Genomic DNA, 23,108 nt, shown 5'->3' with positions numbered 1-23,108 from the left:
TCGTCTTGTGATACACTGATATGTTAGTTGGAAACGGCAGTAATGTATCACAGGTCAATCCCACATAAATTGGTGTACATGAACATGTTGTACTCTTGTCATACCGTGTATGACATGTTCCACCGTTTTTACAAGGGCTGCTGTCACACCCAATAAAATAACTATTTGTCTGTTGAGTGGAATGTTCCATCATCATTGCAGGGGTGGTTGAGTTATCATCTGACTTGTTCAACTTACTCAAAAATGGATGACCTGGATGTGGTGGCCGGGTAACTGTTTCTCTGTTTCGTCTAGAAGAAAGTACTCCATCATTTGTCGTGTCTAACGTTCCAGTTGGAGTTCTCTCAAGTGCAGCCCTATTATTTTGTGAAGTACTGGTATATAAGACAATTTCTGGGACGTGACTGGTTCTAAAATGACTAAACTGGCTGTTTGCAGATTTACTATTGAGAAATACAGAAGCCTTGCTTTGTTTTGTTTTTTTCTCAGTAACCCGGTGTTCTCTAGATGTTGTTGACATTCTTGGTGTATTTTCTGCATCAGTGACTTTTACTTTTCCTCCATCAATCATGGAATATCCCAAACTTTGTGTAGGAGTGTTGTTATGAACTGTACTTTCTGTGATTATTGATAATATGTCCATTTTCTGAGTTTGATTTGTGGTAGAAACGTTTTTAGTTTTCAGTTCATTAGTTTTATGAATACTCCTTACCTCTTCTGTTCTAGTATCTTGAGCTGCTGTTGTTGTCTCTTGTCCTTTGGTTATATTCAACAGTTCAACTTGTTGTTTTGAGCGTGTTCCCATAGCAATAGATGAAGACGGTGATGTAGTTGTTACTGCAGTAACTGGAAGTGTTTTCCCATCATGTTCTACATCAGCCAAGATGTTTTGCACTTCATTTGGTGGTGTTATAGTACACAGTACAACAGAGGAGAAATAAACCAAAGTAAGGCAGATCAAGGAGCCAATGACTCTGCAGTTATCCATTGCACAGCTGACAATGTAATGCACATTGTGACTTGTGTCGACTGAAAGGAAGTGAGAAACTGAGTCTGAACAGAAGGAAGTGGTCTGTTTCACAGGAAATGCATAATTTCTGCTGTTAATTTCAAGCTTAGAATGTTCACAGTTAATATTACTCCTAATTTTTGGCCAGAGGCTTTGTGATAACAGAGACTAAGGATATAGAAAACATTTGTTGCTTTTTGCTGTGTATTGTTAAATTATTGGAGACATGACTGGTTCCCCAATGTCTAACCTTTTCAACACCTGTTCCGTCTTTTCATCACAAATTCACAAAATAGTTCTCTTTAGAGTTTGCACTTTCCTTCAGAAGATTGGGACACAAATAGCTAAATTTTTTGAGAAAAATGTTGAAAATTGACTCAAATATTTGGCTATAAAATCGAGGTTAATTTCCAGAAAAACGAAAAAAGGCAAGGAAGTCTGGTGATGAAAAGGCTAAACTGGCTCTCCTTAGCAGATGCAGATTTACTACTGATATATTAATGGAGATCCTTGTTTTGAAAAGAGAACATTTTTATATAAAATTAGCGTAGTTTGGATGGTTTTGTCGATCCTATATTTTTGTTTTTGGAAGTTATTAACTAAGTGTTGACTCAATGCATGTATCTGGTTTGAATGAATTTTATAATAGTTCAGTTTTAAATATAGTTTGAGTAAGAAACTGATCATAGAGGATATGAAACTTGTTATTTTGCATGTATCTGTTTCTCTTGATAATATTTATATTTTTTATTTTTAATTGAACTCAACCTCCACGAAAAGAAGTACATGTACCAAGCAAAGTTCACTCAGTATTGAAACAAATCAAATATAAAAATAATATTGGAAACAATATTATTGCAAATTTAAATTTGCTTTTAAAAATAAAAAATGTAAAGACAACTACACGGAATGAAGAAAAATATGTAAAGGAAGTCATGTTTTTGTGCAGATAATCTCTGCCATCCAGCACTGAAACTTCCTGTTTCTAACGTAGTGTCCCACCCAGTATTCAATTTCCAGATGAGAACATGTTCCCCTTTCTTATTCTTTTATGATAACAAAATATTATATTTATTTGTTTATTTGCCAATGTTACAGTACAATCTTGTTCTTCGATTTTCTGTAAAAATTTTTAAAATGCGATAAAAGATAGCTCAATCAAATACTGTATTAAAAATGACTAATTTTCACTGGGTTTAAATTTTGCTGATTTACCATTTCAGGCATATTCAGTGGGTTTTAAATTCACAGTTTTATCATTTAGATAATGTGTTCTGTGCTAAATTTTACATATTCACTGGGTTTTAATTAAGCAGATTTTCCAGTCAGCGAAATAAGCAAAATTAAAACCCATTGAATAATGTTTTGCCATTTTACTCCTCATGAATATCAATAGCAACTTAAACCTTAAAATAGACACAAGTCAATATTATTTTACATTCAAATATTTTTGTAAATTCTGGTAAAAATTCTTTGCTTTGATAGTTGGTTTGTACTAATGTAGCTTCTAGGGTGGAACTCTGAGATTTGTAATCATATGGTAACAATTGTAATTGTCATGGCAACAACCAAATAAACTACCATGGTTGTAATATGGCAAGAATATTGTGGGAATAATAACCATGGTAATTAGCTAGTATCATATTCTCTATTCTGTATTCACCATTGGTTGCAAAGTGTCTTTATTGTTTATTCATATTTGTTTTTGATTTGTTTTATATTTTTAGAATAGGTTTTTTCCTTTTTTTTTTTTTTTTCCTTTTAGATTATAGTTTTTTATCCTTTCCTAAGGATTTTATGCGTCTAATAAATATTATTATTGTACGGAACATTGTCAAGTTTGTTTTGAGGAAAGAAAGTAGAGCTATTTTGACTCTGAAAGCGTCATTGCCAATGCCACAGTGTTTGATCATTATGTTTTTCCTAATTCTGTTTTATTCCAGGTTTTTGGTACATTACTGTTTTGGGTTGTGTTTGCAGTGGTGCATATTGTCACTTGCTGTGTCTTGAGTGCTCAGATTTACTATATGGGGCGATGGAAACTAGGTAAGAAAATGATTTAATACATTGACTTGAAAAATATTTAAATTATAATTATATTTCTCAAATAAAACATCAAATCATCTGATTGAAATTTAAATTATGAATTAAAATTAGAGAAATTGTAAAAAAACCAAAAACAATCAAAGCATTGTTTATTAAAGGTTGGTGGTCGTTGCAATTTTCCCACAATCCAATGCGCTCTTCTAATGAAAATCATGAGTATGAGTTTTCACCTGGGTGCAATGTGCAATAATTACCACTGGCAACTTCTTTGATCTGTTCCAACCACAGTCAGCTGGCATCGGTGTCGCTGGGTGTATATGATAGAGGGAAGTTGTGCAACCAAATTTGTGCAGTTCGCAGTTTTTCACTGATAAAAAAATGACTAAGGCAAAAACTCATGGTTTTTCATTATTCTCTATCAATAATCCGCCCAAAATAGGAATATTTCTACTAATTCTTGTGTTTTTTCGACGTTTTATGAAAAACTTGCGATTAGGCAATGACCACCACCCTGATTGATTCTTATAATCTTGTATTGGTGGTTCTCAGTGTATGAAGAACACACAATATCTCTACTCATCCCATCAAACTCTTTAGACATCCCATTATTAAAAATATTATTGGTTTCAGATCTTGGTATTTTTAAGCGTATTTATCTGGTTATGAAGACAGATTGTTTACACTGTACAAGACCAATATATATGGTAAGTCGTAGCGAGTGTAACGAAAGTGGTCAAAGGCTAGCCACAAAGAGAGTTCTATGTGTATATATATGTATATATACAAGAGTATGGAAGAAATCTACAAGGTAGAGTTTGAAAATGATGCATTTCTGTTTAATGGGCAGCACCATTTTGTTTGATATTTCACAAATTATGGGAAGTGAGACTGTTCATTCATGTTCTGGATGCTTGTCTGAAACCAACATTAGTAACTGACAAATTTGCTTGCTGTCCCACTGCATTGGTGTTTGAACGCTACACGCTGCGATAGTAATACATGTATGTTATATAACATAGATTCACTTGTCAGGATTTACACAGAGATTTAAACATCCGATTCATTGAGAATGCCATTCACTCATTACTGTATTAGACAAATGTAGTTGGAAATCAATCTATTAATTATTTTTCTGTCTATTTGAAGGACCGTATGATCTTACTTATCATAGGAAATGTTATTAATTGGTCATTGTGAGTATCCTTTCTGTACTATTTTAGCATTAAATTTTTAGTGCTATATTTTTATAAAAATTGCGGAATTGTTCATATTAGTGATTGTCTGTCACTGTCTATCCATCGTTCATCAACAATTCTATTTTCAACTTCTTCTTTAAAACTACCAAGCCAATTAATTTGATACTTTGATGGTATCTTGGGTGGATCTCTGTCTGATTTCTTCATTTCATGATGATATCTTCAATCATTAATTTTCTATTTTTGGCACATATTTTAAAATTGTGATTTTGGTAGAAATTGCTATTTTTGACTTTTAATACTTAAAAATTATCAACTTTGTTTTGTGTATTTAATACACTAGATCAATGGGCATTATGACCACCAGACATAAACAAAAAACAGACAATATATAAGAATAAAATTAAAAAGTGCAATTAAAATGATTAAATAACTGATTTTGTTAATGTAAACTATTTAGTGTAGAAAAAAATATCAATATCAGATTTACTGGAAATATTATTGAAAACTGACATATATTAGGAATATGATAGTATTTCCCAGTATGGACTGCCACAAAGTCTAATTTAAAAAGTCTGCTGTCTAAGACACCTGGCAGGGGCATACAAACAGATCTTATTTGAAGTGGTAGTACTGTTATAATGAGTATTAATAGTACCAAAAAAAATGTCCAGCATGGTCCTGCTCTGTGGAATTCTAAAAAAATGGATTTGCTGCAGTGTGAATGCAGTTTACAGTACAAAACTTTAATAAATCTGATTTGTACATGTCAATCTTATCTGAAAGCTCTTTTGATTTGGTGACAAAATTACAGAGTCATAATCATATTTAGTATACATACATACATAATAGCAGATACGTCGGAAAAGGATTTACAGTAATATAAATGCTTTGTAAACAGTGAAAGTAATGTCATGAAAATTATAACTAAGGTTTCTGCTTATTTAAATGCTGAGGTATTTAATATCTAATACAGGTGGATTCAGTGACAGTCTTGGCATATATGCCATAATGTTATACAGTTGTTGTACAGAGTCAAATGAAAGTTTTTATTTGACTTTTGTGTAGCTCCTAAAAGTGTTTAGAATTGTCATGAATCGAGTCTTGAGTTTTGGAAACATACAAAAATGTACTCATGATGTCTGACGTCCTTGGCCAGATTAAGTCAGGCTCTGAGGAGTAACAAACTTTCATAGTCGAACATATTATGTGTGTGTTTGTACTGACTCCTTGCATTTTCTTTTTCAAGTTTAAACTTAAGATTTAGTAATTAAAAATTGCCTATTATTGAAATTGTGTTTTGAAAAAGGTGCAATTCATGACAAAAATGTTGAATTATAAAAGTATAAATTGTGCATGTTTACCATGCATATCAAATACCATAAGAATTCAATGCTATCAAAATGAAAACTTTTTTATAATATAACAGATTTTTGAAATTTATGATTCACACACTGTTAATATATAATCCCGTCAATAATCTAAATGAAAAACTGGTTTGAATACACATTTACTAACTCAAGATATACTGGTATTCTTTATTCCAGTGCCATCCTTGGTGTAATATCTCAACCTAAGGACTTTGCATCATTTCTACTTGCCATTTTCATTGTCAACTCTATGCTGTATCTGGCATTCTATATTATTATGAAGGTAAGAACATCATTAAAGGGCTGATATCTAATCTCAAGATATTTTGTGTGTTTTGAGTTCATATGATTGCACCTTGTATTTGATCTTATTAATTATATTCTTGTGGTTCACTACGGAGTCTTACTCAGATTATTTTTGCTTTGTTTTGTTTACAGCTTAGGAATAATGAACGCATTGTACCAAGAGCTGGTCTGTTTATTTGTCTGACTCTTGCTTTCTGGGCTGCAGCACTCTACTTTTTCATGCAGGGTCTTGCACAGTGGGATGTAAGTATTGATTACCACACAAAAGTATCTTAACCTTTTCACCACCATTGTCATCTCTTGTCTCCTTCCACCCACTACACAAAATAGTCCCATAATTCTAATCTTCAAAGGTTCTGAATTGATTATCATACTTAATTGAACCCAGTCAGTTTGTAGTCACTTCACAGAGTGGTAAAATTATAGCCCTTTTAGTTAGCCCTGTTTTCACTGAAAATGTCAGAGTAGAGCTTTTCGTGTAAGGGACTTTCTGTCATCTGCTCATTCTGTGACAATAACTTGAATTTCCTGATTTTAGTTAATTATTTTTTTAAAAATGCTATTTTATTAAAAATGCTATTTTCAACTTCTTATTGATAACAGCCAGCTTAATTGTTATGATATTTCAGATGAACCACTGTCATATTTCTTCATGTTGTGACCATTATATCCCTTGCTCTGATTTACAACCTGCAAACAAATGTGCATAATACGACTTTCAGTGATAAATTTACTCATAGCCTACCACACTTTATTTCACTTGCCATTTTACACATTTATGACTTATTCAAATACCAATTATGCACCATCATACATGATCTTCACTTTAATAGACTTCCTTGTAAGCTATGTGACTACTTTACAACACTAGATTCTCTTCCAAATCAAATCATATCACCTAAAGAGAACTAACTTTGGTCAATTTTCTTGCTTCCAATGCATCTAAAAACTATACAAATATTGTCTCTGCTCTTTATTGATAACTTGATTATGTAGTGAATAATCTTGTTGATTATTAATTTATTTATTTATTTATTCATTTATTTATTCATTCATTCATTCATTCATTCATTCATTCATTTATTTATTTATTTATTTATTTATTTATTTTATTTAATTTATGTTGCACTAGTACGTTTTAATGTACATTATTCATTTCTATATTGAGCAGTAGACTTGACTAGCACCGCTTGTGTTAATTTGTATATATTAATAATGTACTTTGTCAATAAAAAAAGAATAAAGTATGCATCCCAAACAGTAGCAGAGTTTTGATATACTTTGTATGTACTTCCACAGTTTGTTGCTGCAAATCATCATCTAAAAATTAAAAAAAAATTTAATATTTCTTTGACAGAAAACGCCAGCTGTGTCTCGTGAAGGAAACCGTGAATGTATATTATTAGATTTTTATGACTTTCATGATGTCTGGCATTTCCTGTCAGCGTGTGCCATGTTTTTCTCTTTCATGGTAAGTTGACCTACATGTATGTAAACTTAAAAATGTATTGTATGCTAGGTAGGTATGATTGGTTTATACATTTCTAAATGGAAAACATCTTTGGATCAAAGGACGTTTCAGTACGGTGAGTTAATGCTATGAAATGACTTGCCTCAAAGAAATTCAGCCTTATTTTTAGGCATCTTTAAAAAACATACAAAATATATCTTGGTGCGAAATTTGTTATTCATGGTTCAAGTTTATAGAATGTATACTGTTGAATTTTTCCATGTACACTAGTTTGCCTCCACAGAGGTCCCAATGAAAATTACTTTATTGTATTTTGGTCTACCCTCTTTAAATAAAGTGTTAAATAAAAAAGAAAACTAATGCAAATATATTGTAAATACCGTGCTGTTACATTTACAGTTACTATATCACTTCAATACACTACAATATTGCTGGCAAAACAACTTTAAAGACAAGGCCTACTAATCATGGACCTACCAACACAGGATGAACATCAACCCACTGGCTTTTGATCTATGTGCATTGCCACTATTTACTCTCTATTTGAGATTAATTAATGTTTATTAGCTTTTTACTGCAGGCACTCAACTCTTATCAGACTAATCCTGCGATTTACAAGAAATACCGTAGAAGCGTTGGAAGACATACTTTTGGATGTTAGTTCATTTTGTCTTGTGGAGAAGGAGAAACAGACGATATCAACCCAGAAATATGTCACTAGATAGTTAACATACATGTAAACAAACTATGCTGGTCAAATCAAAGCAATATTCAGAGCGAAAAAACCCAACTGCAAACTACTGCAACAGTCACCGAATGTTGCAATCAAAAAAGAATTTACATGACTATTAACATTAAAAGCGTCATGGATCGGAAATTATGTTATGGTTTCTTGAAAAATGTAATAATTTCTAACATTAAAAGTGGAGAAACCGGCTTTACATCCAACGAAAGCAGCGACGGCAAAGTTATTGAGAGTTTCCGGTTGTGATGAAATGCGCATGTCTATTGACCCATCACTGAAACTACGCAACTCTTGTATTATATTCACAAAATATTTAATTTTCCGTACCAGAGCTACGCCCCCTTTTTAGCGGCAACACACATAGTACATCAAAGAGATTAGGCGAACCAATAAATAAAAAATTAATGTTTTTTTAATACTTTAATCTTGATGTTCATCCTGTGTTGGTAGGTCCATGCCCTATTCTAGGTGGCAGCAGAAACTATGCAAAACTCATTTAATTATAGTCACTGTTTCAGAATACAACTTCTACTTAATTTGTGATATCCAAAGTTTTGTTTTCACTTCATTTCCATTGCACAATTTTCATCATTCCTAATAATAAAAACATTTTTGATTTTTTCTGTTCAGACTTTACTTACATTAGATGATGATTTAGATCGTGTCCCGAGAACGAAAATTCCTGTTTTCTGATTGGAGAAGAAATAATCAAAGATGACTGCTATGCATGCTGGGATTGTTGTGAAGACTGTTTTACAATGCTAGTTTTAATGGACTTGGCAAATAATATATATTAGCAATGTGACCATGAACATATTGTTCAAATGTGGTTTTCAATTATCAACTTCGGATATAAAACACTGATTTGAGCATGTCTGAATTGAAAGGGGTCACTAAAAGAAGGCCGTGATTACGTGATAAATGCAAAACTTGGTTGCTATGGCAACAATCAAATATTTGATTTCATTGGCTGAAATTCGTTTAATCAGAAAAATAAAACCTACTGTAAAATACTTTATTTTAGATGGAATTAATTTTCGCTGAAAAGTCTTTTTGGTGTTTTGTATGGAATTTATTTTCACTGATTTTTGATGAGTTGAATGTAAAATATGGGGGAAAATATATTCGCCGAATTTTCACTGAATCATTCCTTCAGCGAAAATAGCGAAAATTACTTCCAAGCGAAAATAGAGTATTTTACAGTATCTGTCATTTACCTTTGTCAGAATGATTGTATTATTACTCTAATACATTAACATGTAAATAATTGTTAGTAGAATATCTTGTTTTCACTTGGCATAAGTAATTCTTCTTCTTATACCTTACCATTGTATAAATAATATCAAAGACATGCTATGTACACCTCTGTTTCTTTCTTATTTGATACAAATAGAATATGTATCATGTTGCAGGGTTATTACACTATTGTATGACTGGTGTCACAGGGTCTACAATCTCAGTTCTGATTTGCATATACATGTATGGTTGTAAATATATACACAGGTTTATAGGTGGTCACTATACAAAGGGTTGGCTGTAGGTGGTCACTATAAACAGGTTTTGCTGTTGTCACTATGAACAAGTTTTACTATAGATGGTTACTATGCAAAGGGTTGGCTCTATGTGGTCACTATAAACAAGTTTCACTATAGATGGTCACTATACAAAGGGTTAGCTGTTGGTGCTCACTATAAACAGGTTTCACTATAGGTGGCCACTATACAAAGGGTTAGCTGTTGGTGGTCACTATAAACAAGTTTCACTATAGATGGTCACTATACAAAGGGTTAGCTGTTGGTGGTCACTATAAACAGGTTTCACTATAGGTGGCCACTATACAAAGGGTTAGCTGTTGGTGGTCACTATAAACAAGTTTCACTATAGATGGTCACTATACAAAGGGTTAGCTGTTGGTGGTCACTATAAACATGTTTCACTATAGATGGCCACTATACAAAGGGTTAGCTGTATGTGGTCACTATAAACAGGTTTCACTTTAGGTGGCCACTATACAAAGGGTTAGCTGTTGGTGGTCACTATAAACAGGTTTCACTATAGGTGGCCACTATACAAAGGTTTAGCTGTTGGTGCTCACTATAAACAGGTTTCACTATAGATGGCCACTATACAAAGGGTTAGCTGTATGTGGTCACTATAAACAGGTTTCACTATAGGTGGCCACTATACAAAGGGTTAGCTGTTGGTGGTCACTATAAACAGGTTTCACTATAGGTGGCCACTATACAAAGGGTTAGCTGTTGGTGGTCACTATAAACAGGTTTCACTATAGATGGCCACTATACAAAGGGTTAGCTGTATGTGGTCACTATAAACAGGTATCACTATAGGTGGCCACTATACAAAGGGTTAGCTGTATGTGGTCACTATAAACAGGTATCACTATAGGTGGCCACTATACAAAGGTTTAGCTGTTGGTGGTCACTATAAACAGGTTTTACTATAGATGGCCACTATACAAAGGGTTAGCTGTTGGTGGTCACTATAAACAGGTTTCACTATAGGTGGCCACTATACAAAGGGTTAGCTGTATGTGGTCACTGTAAACAGGTTTCACTATAGGTGGCCACTATACAAAGGGTTAGCTGTTGGTTGTCACTAAACAGGTTTCACTATAGCTGGCCATTATACAAAGGGTTAGCTGTTGGTGGTCACTATGAACAGGTTTCACTATAGGTGGCCACTATACAAAGGGTTAGCTGTTGGTGGTCACTATAAACAGGTTTCACTATAGATGGCCACGATACAAGGGGTTAGCTGTATGTGGTCACTATAAACAGGTATCACTATAGGTGGCCACTATACAACGGGTTAGCTGTTGGTGGTTACTATAATCAGGTTTCACTATAGGTGGCCACTATACAAAGGGTTAGCTGTTGGTGGTCACTATAAACAGGTTTCACTATAGGTGGCCACTATACAAAGGGTTAGCTGTTGGTGGTCACTATAAACTGGTTTCACTATAGGTGGCCACTATACAAAGGGTTAGCTGTTGGTGGTCACTATAAACAGGTTTCACTATAGGTGGCCACTATACAAAGGGTTAGCTGTTGGTGGTCACTATAAACAGGTTTCACTATAGATGGTCACTATACAAAGGGTTAGCTGTTGGTGGTCACTATAAACATGTTTCACTATAGATGGCCACTATACAAAGGGTTAGCTGTATGTGGTCACTATAAACAGGTTTCACTTTAGGTGGCCACTATACAAAGGGTTAGCTGTTGGTGGTCACTATAAACAGGTTTCACTATAGGTGGCCACTATACAAAGGGTTAGCTGTTGGTGCTCACTATAAACAGGTTTCACTATAGATGGCCACTATACAAAGGGTTTGCTGTTGGTGGTCACTATAAACAGGTTTCACTATAGATGGCCACTATACAAAGGGTTAGCTGTATGTGGTCACTATAAACAGGTTTCACTATAGGTGCCACTATACAAAGGGTTAGCTGTTGGTGGTCACTATAAACAGGTTTCACTATAGGTGGCCACTATACAAAGGTTTAGCTGTTGGTGCTCACTATAAACAGGTTTCACTATAGATGGCCACTATACAAAGGGTTAGCTGTATGTGGTCACTATAAACAGGTTTCACTATAGGTGGCCACTATACAAAGGGTTAGCTGTTGGTGGTCACTATAAACAGGTTTCACTATAGGTGGCCACTATACAAAGGGTTAGCTGTTGGTGGTCACTATAAACAGGTTTCACTATAGATGGCCACTATACAAAGGGTTAGCTGTATGTGGTCACTATAAACAGGTATCACTATAGGTGGCCACTATACAAAGGGTTAGCTGTATGTGGTCACTATAAACAGGTATCACTATAGGTGGCCACTATACAAAGGTTTAGCTGTTGGTGGTCACTATAAACAGGTTTTACTATAGATGGCCACTATACAAAGGGTTAGCTGTTGGTGGTCAATATAAACAGGTTTCACTATAGGTGGCCACTATACAAAGGGTTAGCTGTATGTGGTCACTGTAAACAGGTTTCACTATAGGTGGCCACTATACAAAGGGTTAGCTGTTGGTTGTCACTAAACAGGTTTCACTATAGCTGGCCATTATACAAAGGGTTAGCTGTTGGTGGTCACTATGAACAGGTTTCACTATAGGTGGCCACTATACAAAGGGTTAGCTGTTGGGGGTCACTATAAACAGGTTTCACTATAGATGGCCACGATACAAGGGGTTAGCTGTATGTGGTCACTATAAACAGGTATCACTATAGGTGGCCACTATACAACGGGTTAGCTGTATGTGGTCACTATAAACAGGTATCACTATAGGTGGCCACTATACAAAGGTTTAGCTGTTGGTGGTCACTATAAACAGGTTTCACTATAGATGGCCACTATACAAAGGGTTAGCTGTTGGTGGTTACTATAATCAGGTTTCACTATAGGTGGCCACTATACAAAGGGTTAGCTGTTGGTGGTCACTATAAACAGGTTTCACTATAGGTGGCCACTATACAAAGGGTTAGCTGTTGGTGGTCACTATAAACTGGTTTCACTATAGGTGGCCACTATACAAAGGGTTAGCTGTTGGTGGTCACTATAAACAGGTTTCACTATAGGTGGCCACTATACAAAGGGTTAGCTGTTGGTGGTCACTATAAACAGGTTTCACTATAGGTGGCCATTATACAAAGGGTTAGCTGTTGGTGGTCACTATAAACAAGTTTCACTATAGGTGGCCACTATACAAAGGGTTAGCTGTTGGTGGTCACTATAAACAGGTATCACTATAGATGGCCACTATACAAAGGTTTAGCTGATGGTGGTCACTGTAAACAGGTTTCACTATAGATGGCCACTATACAAAGGGTTAGCTGTATGTGGTCACTATGAACAGGTATCACTATAGATGGCCACTATACAAAGGGTTAGCTGTTGGCGGTCACTATAAACAGGTTTCACTATAGGTGGCCACTATACAAAGGGTTAGCTGTATGTGGTCACTATAAACAGGTTTCACTATAGGTGGCCACTATACAAAGGGTTGGCTGTAGGTGGTCACTGTAAACAGGTATCACTATAGTGGCCACTATACAAAGGGTTAGCTGTATGTGGTCACTATAAACAGGTATCACTATAGATGGCCACTATACAATAGGTTGGCTGTAGGTGGTCACTGTAAACAGGTATCACTATAGTGGTCACTACAAATGGTCGGCTGTAGGTGGTCACTATAAACAGGTATCACTATAGGTGGCCACTATACAAAAGGTTGGCTGTAAGTGGCCACTATAAACAGGTTTCATTATAGGTGGCCACTATAAATAGGTTTTACTATAGGTGGCCACTGACAGTTCTGTACATTGAATGTCACTGTCTTTTGGTCTTGCCTTTTTTATGTTCAAAAGTGCTGACATATGCATTTTGCCAAAGACACCACTTCAATTTTGGTTCTAAATGACAGGGCTGTGCGACCGTCTCTCAGTCGAATGGCATTTTGATGCACTATCCAGGCAACCAAGTCCGGTCAACACAAGCATCTGCGGACCTTAACCAAGGTTCCCCTAAACTTGCATTTTTTAGTGAGTCAGTAATACACTCAACCAGGGTAGGAGTCAAGCCTTTTAAGTATTCAACCCTAGGTAGGATTTGGGTCTACCAATCATGAGTAGAGTGCAACAACCACTCCTCTACCAGTGACTACCGTAATATTATTTGTATTTCGTCATTCACTTATTGTAATCAAATATTTGTTCATAGAAAGACTGATAGTCTGAATTGATAATGTTTTATTGTATGCTTATATTATCATGATCCTCAGAACTTTATTGATGAACTTTTATTAATAAAAATCAGACATAAGCAAGTAAAAAATTGTTCGCTTGTTTCTATCTGTTTTTGTGCCTCTTTATGTTGGCCTTAGTACTGTGAAAATACTTTATTTTTGCTTGGAATTTATGTTTGCTGAAGGGATGATTCAGTGAAAATAAAATCCAGATAATTTATCATTTTTTCTATATTTTACTTCAACTCGTCAAAAATCAGGGTTAATAAATTCCATACAAAACACCAAAAACATCTTTTTAGCAAAAATTCATTCCAGCTAAAATAAAGTATTTTACAGTAACATGTTTCACTAGTGTAGAGAGACTTACAAATAGTGAAGTTAAACTCCTTTGGAAAGGGGTATCATTACCTGCATAACTATTACGTAACATTAACATTGACCTAAAAGAGGGGTAAAATGGGGCCTATAAATAACTGCCATCATTTGGTGACTCCTTGCAAAATGTTTATTTAATTGATTTCAAAACTACATACAAATGTTGTAGTCAATATTCATGTGTAAAGATGCTCAGAATGTGTGTAAAATATCAGACTGTTGTATAAACCGGTTTATAGTTGTAAAACTATTATAATAGCATAGTTGTATGTGCAATATTATATAACATAACTCCCTAGCATTGCCCTGATGTTTGTGAAGTATGGAAGTTATTTTCACGAGTAATGCAGTGTACCCCGTGACCGTATTTTCACGAGTGAATACTACTGAACATAAACTGCATTTTACAGATATGGGAAATAAACACTGTTGAACTGTACATGCATTGAACAATTTTATGTGAAATTCTGTCATGATTTACTGAATATCACTAACAAATGCAGCAACAATGGTAGCAGAATAAAAATTATCAATGATACAATTCAGACCAATCAACTACTATCAAAACACGATTTATAATTCTTTAATAAAATTTGCATATGATGCTATAATGGAAGTAAAACAAAATTGTTATAAATACTCTTTGCTACATTATCTAATATTATCAAAACTACAATATTGACATTATTAAAAAACAGAAATTATATAACATATCAAGTGAAAAATATACAAAGATATGGAATGAGACAAACAATATAAAATACTCTAAACTAGGCACATAAAGACTTTTAAATAATAATAAAATTAAATGTACACTCTATATAAACATTATGAAAAAATATATTGATATATTATTTAAACATTAGCCAAACACAGACTAAAAAGCCATAGTCGTGAAATTGACATTGGAGACATGCATGTCTCAAAACACCAGCTGATGAATAAATTAGTAAAATATGTAAAACAACAGAAGACAAAATAAATTTTATAATAGAGCGGTAGTCGTCGCATCACGCATGCGCGAGATATCCTCGGGGGCGGAGCTACGTCACAGATGTTCTACGTTGCTAAGACGCGCACCACTGTACATGCATTTCTATGGGCTCTGTGCGCGCTGCTGTGGAACGCCGGTGGAGCCGGTGAAAATTCGAGAAAACAACACAAACTCAACTTTGAAGTAATCCTGAACAACCAAATTCATATATGTTACACACGTAGGGCTAATCTTGTTACACTGTTCAGGGGACTCTTAACAACCTTTGCAAAGTACCGTTTTCTGCGAGTTTTTGGTCTTTGTTTTCACCGCAAGGGTTGCCAGGCGGTAGAAAATGCCCGGATGTCCGCCCCCGAGGATATGGGTCTCATATAAACATAGATGGCGACTTTGACTGTTGCGCAGATCGACGAGTATTAACTAAAGACGTTTCCAAGCTTTAATTAGGTAATTTTATGTGGTTGGAAGGTATCGAAGGAGTCACCGTCGGTAATCAGTGCAAGTCGCGCCCAGGTCAAACTCATACTTGTGATTTCCATTTTGAAGAGCGCATTGAATTGTGGGAAAATCAATGTTTATCAACACAAATGTAGCACATTGGCAGCGCGACGACCACCATGTGAACTATATGAAACATTCAACAGAAACTACAATAATTTCTCAACAATGATTTTTATCATGAGAGCCAACTGCATAAACATGTTATCAAATACATAAACAACGCTTTTACTGTAAGGCAAGCACTAACTTAACTTCTCACACTGTATCAGCTGAATACATCATGACAGCGCCACCAATGCCAGGTTGGTAAAAGTAAAACCAACGTATTCATTTATGTTTTGATAAAAAAAAAATTCTTTTAAGCTACACATGTTGAATGAAAACTACAAAATAGTTGAATATTTAATAGCAATAAATATAATAATTATTATACATTATTTGTTGTCTGCTTTGTGACTAATCAGATTTAGAAATACAGCATCTTAACAGTGTCTTTACCAAGTTCTGTTATTGCTATTTTCATTGGATACTCCTTAGATACAACAATGTCTATTGGACTACTGACCTGATCTTGATCTATATTACATATAAACCTACAATCATGACTGTACATTGCTATCCTATTATTATACACATGACATACATATATGTTATCCTGACTATCCACGTCGACACCATAAGGATCTGATAACTGATTATCTGTACTGTCACCACATGAATACAGAAACCTGAACTGAGAATCAAATACTTGTATACGATTGTCATCACTCACAATGATTTGATTCTTACTGTTCACAACTACTGATCGAGGAAACCTAAACTGACATGCACCTTCCCCTATCTCACCTAAATCAGCAACATAGATTCCATCAACAGTGTACTTACTAAGACAGTTTCTATGGCAATCAGCAACCAAAACATATCCATCCTTTGTCAATGCAATACTCCATGGGTTAAATATTCTATGCAGCCTGAATGTGGTAATTATTGTATTGTCTTCTCTACATACTACTATTTGTTTATTACTTTTATCAATGATATAGTATTTACCATCACGTGACACAGCCACATCATATGGTTTGAATGGCTTTGTAAAGCTATTGAATGATAAACACACTCTACAGTGTCCTGTCCAGTCTAATATCTGCACTCGTTTATTGAAAGAGTCTGCCACTACTAGTTCACCTTTGTCATTAGTAGTAGAAAGTCCACAAGGTGAATAGGACCTTCCAGGTTGACTACTTTCATCCCCGATAGTCTCAACACGTGTGACTGTACAATGACTCGGCAAATCTATTCTATCTGACACATTTTCTTCAACCACTCCAGCAGCATCTGCTCTTATCTTCTTTCCTAAATAAATACCAATAACTCTATAAATATATATGCATTAAATTTAAATAAATTGTTATGTAATTGATTTTTTCACAAGATATAGTGGAAACTGTACATGCAAATGTGAAACCACGATTTCAGTCACGATCACTTGAGGGCGCACTATTTTTGCGATTAATGCTAATAACGTTTATATAGGAACAGATTGTCGAACACCAAGTAGACTTCCTGCAACGGCGAACAAATTTGTATCGTGTGCAAAATTACATTATCTTATATGTGATTCATTAACTCAACAGACATTTTCAACAGTATTTTTTAATCGGAGAACTGAGGGCATATGCTTAGTGATTTTTAAATTTTTTTTACAAAAATCCATGCAGATTAACCCAGTCTGAATATAAATTGTATCCATGGTAACATTTAAAGGTATTTCATCAACTAACTGTATTCTTGTGTTTGTAATATTCATTCGGCAACTGATAAATTCATATAATAAGCCAGAACCAGACGAGAGTACATTCAAGACTAGATAGTATTGAATATTGTTCGTCTGTCGGTCTACTCATACATGTATATTACGCCGACTGCACAGGTATTGTCAATATCAGTACGACAGAACACAATAACGTTATTGTACAATTTTTGTTCACATTGATGGACGTATCACTCATCTTTTCTGTGAAAATACGGCATCACTGTTGTCATATTCCACATATTTTAATAATGATGAGAGCCAAATACGCACACGGTTTTTAGTTTATTATTTTAAATACCTCCTCCTCTAATAGTTATGGTAAAACGAACCTGATTATAGAAAAAAATCAGTGACCATAATAAATTACCAAGTCATGGATTTGTTGTTTTTGAAAGTTGTAACATATACCGTAAGTTAATCAGTTTTTGGTATGGACATGAATTGGCAAACGTGATTTATATTGCATCTATCCATTCTATTCTATTTTATTGCAAGTTTATAGCACTCTCCATCCAGGTCAGCATTATTCTCAGCCAGATACCAGATAGTGACAAACCAGGACAACAGGTAAAATGACATTTTGAAAATGAAAAGGAAGTATGGAGATCTGCAAATATATAGAAGAGTCGGTTTCGTGTCTGTTTGGATATACTTCCTTATACAACTGTATTCCTAATTCAAATACACTGTCAATCACCGAACTGTGCCAGTAAAACACCTCCAATATTTTAGACAATTGAAATAATACTGCTTGTCATACAAGTACTAGCACCATACGAGGAACTGAGAAACTGCAATGATCCCTGGTGTACAGTTAGTACCTGTGACAAAAACTTCACTTTCTGGATCTTCACATACAGATCTAGTTTGTGGTCCTGAATTAGTTTCAATATTTCCACTAAGTACAAGATTACTTCTCATAAGATAATGATACAAATAAAGTGCAAGAATCCAGAAAAATGTTGTCAAGTTTTAATTATCATACATTAATATTTTAAACAAATCGTGTGAAATTAGACTCTTATGTACAGAGAAACACATATTCATGCTTTGGTTGACAGGACTCCTCAAGAAAAAAAAAGGAGTTCTTTGCGCAACGAGTAAATCATTTCCACCGAGGCTAGAACTGCATACGCGGTAAGCGTTATGCCAGTTGTCGTCAAAACTCGTATTTTATCGGGTAATGTCGGAATTTCTGCGATATATCGTGAAAAATCAGATTTATCCGGCAATATCCAGCATTTTTGCTAGTGAAATGTTAGAAATCAAGATAAAACACAGTGAAATATTGGCGAATCAAAAAAAATACTTGGTGTGCATATGTATGGCATTGCGACGTACATGTACACCAGCTTTTAAATAAATTGGATCGAGCGTATCGAAGTTGAGCACATTGAAAGGCTAAAAATATACCAACAATGCTATGAGCAATATTCGCCGAAATGAGCATATTGTAGCGAATTAATCAACAGTGATTTGATTTTATGCGCGTAACAATAAACTAACAAGTTTTCATAAACACATTACTGAAACCAACAATTAGTTTCACATGCCGCAATTGCTTTTTATCCGCAAATCAGTGATCCAAAAATGTTTTATATGCATATTAGTAAACCCCACAATCGTGTTTATATGCCTATTATTCAAGGTGGAAGATATGTGCAATTCATGTGATACAAAGATACAGATGTAGACAGTAATACAGTTATACAGTTGTACGCAGTGAAAACATTTTTCTTCCTGAATTAAGAACGGAAAGTTAGTCATCGTAGAATAATTTAAGTAAGACTGCCGCAAAAATATAATTGTAAAGGTATTTGTCCTAACCAAATTCGGATGGCCAGAAAACTGGTTTGTTTTACCAATCTACCCAACGATTTAAATTACATCTTTGATTCCTACAAAAAATATTTACCTCGCTTAGGTGACATTTCTTTCGATATTTTTAAAGTTTACGATTAGCTGTCATAATTACGGTATTGTGTACGAGAGCAATGCAATAGTTTTTTAACATATATGCAAATTAGAAACCACCACCAGACTGTATTAATTTATTATTAATTAAGGTTGGAAATAACATCAAGGTCTGAGCTATAGCAAGCATTAACAGGAGTTCACAAACATATAGAATGGACGGACTCAAAATAACCAAGTAATCGGCATATATTTAAAGGTTAATATAACCCTACCCACGGAACAAAACTTTAAACATGAACTGAGGTAATCAGCATATACGTTGAAAAGTAAAGGCAAAATAATGCTACCTTGCCGAATGCCGTTTTCAACAGGAAACAAATTAGAAGTACAATGTCCCCCAACAGACAGTACACACCTGAGTACGGTACCAAACAATTAAAGTGAGAATAATATAACCAGCTAGACCCCTGTCAATCAACTTTCTAAACAGGGGCCAATGTTTGACACGGTCAAATGCCTTGGTGACATATGCAGGGATATTATACGATTGCTAATATTTAATTTCATTCACAGCATAAATACACATGTCTTTAGAGTGTCCAGGATTAAACCCAAATTGAGCATCATCCGTGTTTAGGAAACTGCGGCATCGATTTAATGTAATATTGGTGCTTCTCATATTCAAACTTGTGAATGGTCACGTTTTTTAGCGGCCATTTCAGTAATTTCACTAAAATGTCCTCGTAGTGTCAAGGACATGTGGTGATCAAATAAAAAAAAACTCTGTATGAGTCATCATGTGTATAAATTAACCACAATATTGTTCAAATTTGAAGGTCAAGATGAAAAAAACTATATATCCTCGTTTTCACAAATTATGACCTCTTTGAGTAGTACGCTCAAATATGTGAGTGACGTGTCATGGTTATAGAACAAATGAGCCAGTTTTAACTATATTAGCCAATTGAAGCAAATTAGTTCCTCTAAAAATACGCTAAAAATAGACCTAACTATTTTTAATAACTCACAACATTTGTGCATAATCAGATAAATATCAAATACAAATAAGGCAGTTTGTTGATTAATTATTTCATCTTTAAGTTGTGTGTTATTTACATCTTGCTACTAAGTGTTATGAAATTATGCATTTTGAAATTATGTTTGGGTATGATGGCCATTTCAGCGTTGTTGTTGTATTTTTTGTTTAAATTATCCAATTCTAACTATAACTCCAAATTCTTCATCAAAATGGGATATATCATCAGTATTCGCACAGACAAATCATATACAACTTCATTCATAATGACTCCTCTCTGCTTAGACTGAACAAAAAAAAACAAGTCTGCCATCAACCAAGGTGAAATAAACAAATTTTTACCGTAATCATAATCGTCCCATTCGATTCCACATTCTCGAAAAACAGATCAGTCAGGTGTTCTAATGTTGGGATTGGCGATTCGGTTTGCCACAGCGTTGACCTGTAGTTGGACACATTGGATGTTGTCAGTTTGGGGTAAATATACATAACTCCCAGTTTGATTTAGTTGGCGACAAAAAAAATAAACAAGAAAAACAATAATTTTTCAAAAAATCTTTTATTATCTAACAATTATACTCCAATTTTTTTTTATCATTGGTCTAAATTTACTTTACTGTGCGCGATTCATTTGGTGTTTAGTTCAATTTATTTAAACAAAACAGTTATTGATAAACATTCTCCAAGCTGGAAACGATGGATTCACGTTGTCTAATATATTTTGAATATAAACAGCATCTTTTTTTTGTAAATATAATGAAAATCAAACATATAGTTCAGTTTATAGCAGTACTCGCCAATTACCCAACCACGCCTCGCACATCCACTGAATCATCCCATCTGCTTGCCCAACAACCTGGCGCGCCCTCATCCAATTACTGACCCATCCACCAAATTACTCACTTGTCCATTCACCCAATTGCTGACCCATCCACCAAATTACTCACTTAGCCATTCACTCAATTGCTCATCCACTCACCCAATTATTCATTCATTTATCTATTCAACAACAAAAAATCATCCACTCACCCAATTAATTACCCTTCCCACCCACTAACCCACTTACTCATTAACTCACCTTATAAGTCACTCATCCGCTCAACAAATTACTAATTCACCACGCACCCAATTAGTTCCTCATCTACTACCCAAAATAAGTACTCATTCACCTAATAATTGCTCACTCGTTCACCCACGTACTAATCCACTCACCTAATAAGTCTCTAATCCGTTCACCAAATCATTAATTCATCACTCACTTAGGAACTCACTCATCACTCACCGAACTGCTCACTCATCTTCTCGCTCACTTACTCGTTCAACACTCGCACACTATAATATACCGATGGTTGGTTAGAGATGTGAATGATACACACAGATGAACTTCAACTATAAATTTAAAAAACAAAAAATCAACAGCAGAACACAGTATTTCAAATGAAATGTTAAAAACAAAAAATAGTCTGTTAATTCCATGTATACAAAAATTATTCAATTTTATTTTGGAGAGTGGCACGTATCCAACAAGTTGGAAATCCACCATCTTAGTACCAATACACAAATCAGGTGACAGATCGAACCCATCCAATTATAGAGCAATTGCTATGTCCAGCTGTCTATCAAAATTATTCACAGGCATTATGAATTGCAGATTAACAAACCACTTGGAGAAAAACAAATTAATGAATGAGATACAATTTGGATTTCGAAAAAACAGACGCACAAGTGATGCAATTTTTCTTCTGAAGACAGCAGTGGAAAAAACACTGTATGGAAAAAAAGAAACTGGTGCTAAATATAAAAGATTATACAGCTGTTTTGTAGACTTAAAAAAAGCATTTGACAGTGTCTCAAGAGATGCTTTATTTCTAAAATTACAAAAAACTGGCATAAATGGCAATTTCTACAACATAATAAAATCAATGTACACTGATCAAGAATATAAAGTAAAGCTAAACAGTGGTATCACAAAGGGATTTCATCCAACAAGTGGTGTCAAACAAGGGTGCAACATCTCACCAACGCTTTTTAACATTTTTAACATTTTCATGAATGACCTCCCTGGTATATTCGGTGAGAATGTAGATAAACCAATCATGATTGACACTTTTCCCCTAAATTGCATTCAGTATGCGGATGACCTGGCAATTATTTCGGAGTCCATAGACGGTCTACAAAACTGTCTGAACAAACTAAATGATTAACATTTAGGTACCATTTTGTACAATAATGTTAGAAAAACTAAAGTAATGATATGTAACAACAGTAATCGTTTAATAAAAAATATGAATTTCAAAATAAATAATGAAGAGATAACATCTGTTAAGGAGTTTTGTTATTTAGGAACCATTTTCACACCAAATGGTAAATTTAAAATAAATCAGTCAAACCTAAAAAATAAAGCTATGAAAGCTTTATTTAGTATACATTTGTACGTCACACTATACTAAATCATAAAATGATCTCTACAAAACTAAGCCTTAAACTTTTTGATCAACTCATCTCTCCAATTTTGTTATATGGGTCAGAGATTTGGGCCAATGAAATTACAAATG

The 23,108-nt window shown here is 34.4% G+C and overlaps 1 protein-coding gene across 4 annotated transcripts in view; it reads left to right on the top strand.

Annotated features, from left to right (window-relative positions):
- LOC100371732 (SID1 transmembrane family member 1-like) overlaps positions 1 to 9,503 on the top strand; it is a 63,807-nt gene extending 54,304 nt beyond the window's left edge. For all 4 annotated transcript variants that reach the window (XM_085499230.1, XM_085499233.1, XM_085499229.1 and 1 more), the window contains 7 exons: positions 2,953 to 3,055; positions 3,686 to 3,759; positions 4,202 to 4,248; positions 5,799 to 5,904; positions 6,060 to 6,170; positions 7,285 to 7,398; positions 8,774 to 9,503. In XM_085499230.1, the coding sequence (XP_085355356.1) occupies positions 2,953 to 3,055; positions 3,686 to 3,759; positions 4,202 to 4,248; positions 5,799 to 5,904; positions 6,060 to 6,170; positions 7,285 to 7,398; positions 8,774 to 8,836 (618 nt within the window). In that variant the 3' untranslated portion in view covers positions 8,837 to 9,503. The remainder of the gene's footprint in view (positions 1 to 2,952; positions 3,056 to 3,685; positions 3,760 to 4,201; positions 4,249 to 5,798; positions 5,905 to 6,059; positions 6,171 to 7,284; positions 7,399 to 8,773) is intronic.
- The last annotated feature ends 13,605 nt before the right edge of the window (positions 9,504 to 23,108 follow it).

Source organism: Saccoglossus kowalevskii, chromosome 5, assembly GCF_978046115.1.
Source record: "Saccoglossus kowalevskii chromosome 5, keSacKowa6.1, whole genome shotgun sequence".
NCBI classification, from domain to species: domain Eukaryota; kingdom Metazoa; phylum Hemichordata; class Enteropneusta; family Harrimaniidae; genus Saccoglossus; species Saccoglossus kowalevskii.
Note: the sequence above shows the minus strand (reverse complement) of the source record. Positions and strands in the feature narration are given on the sequence as shown.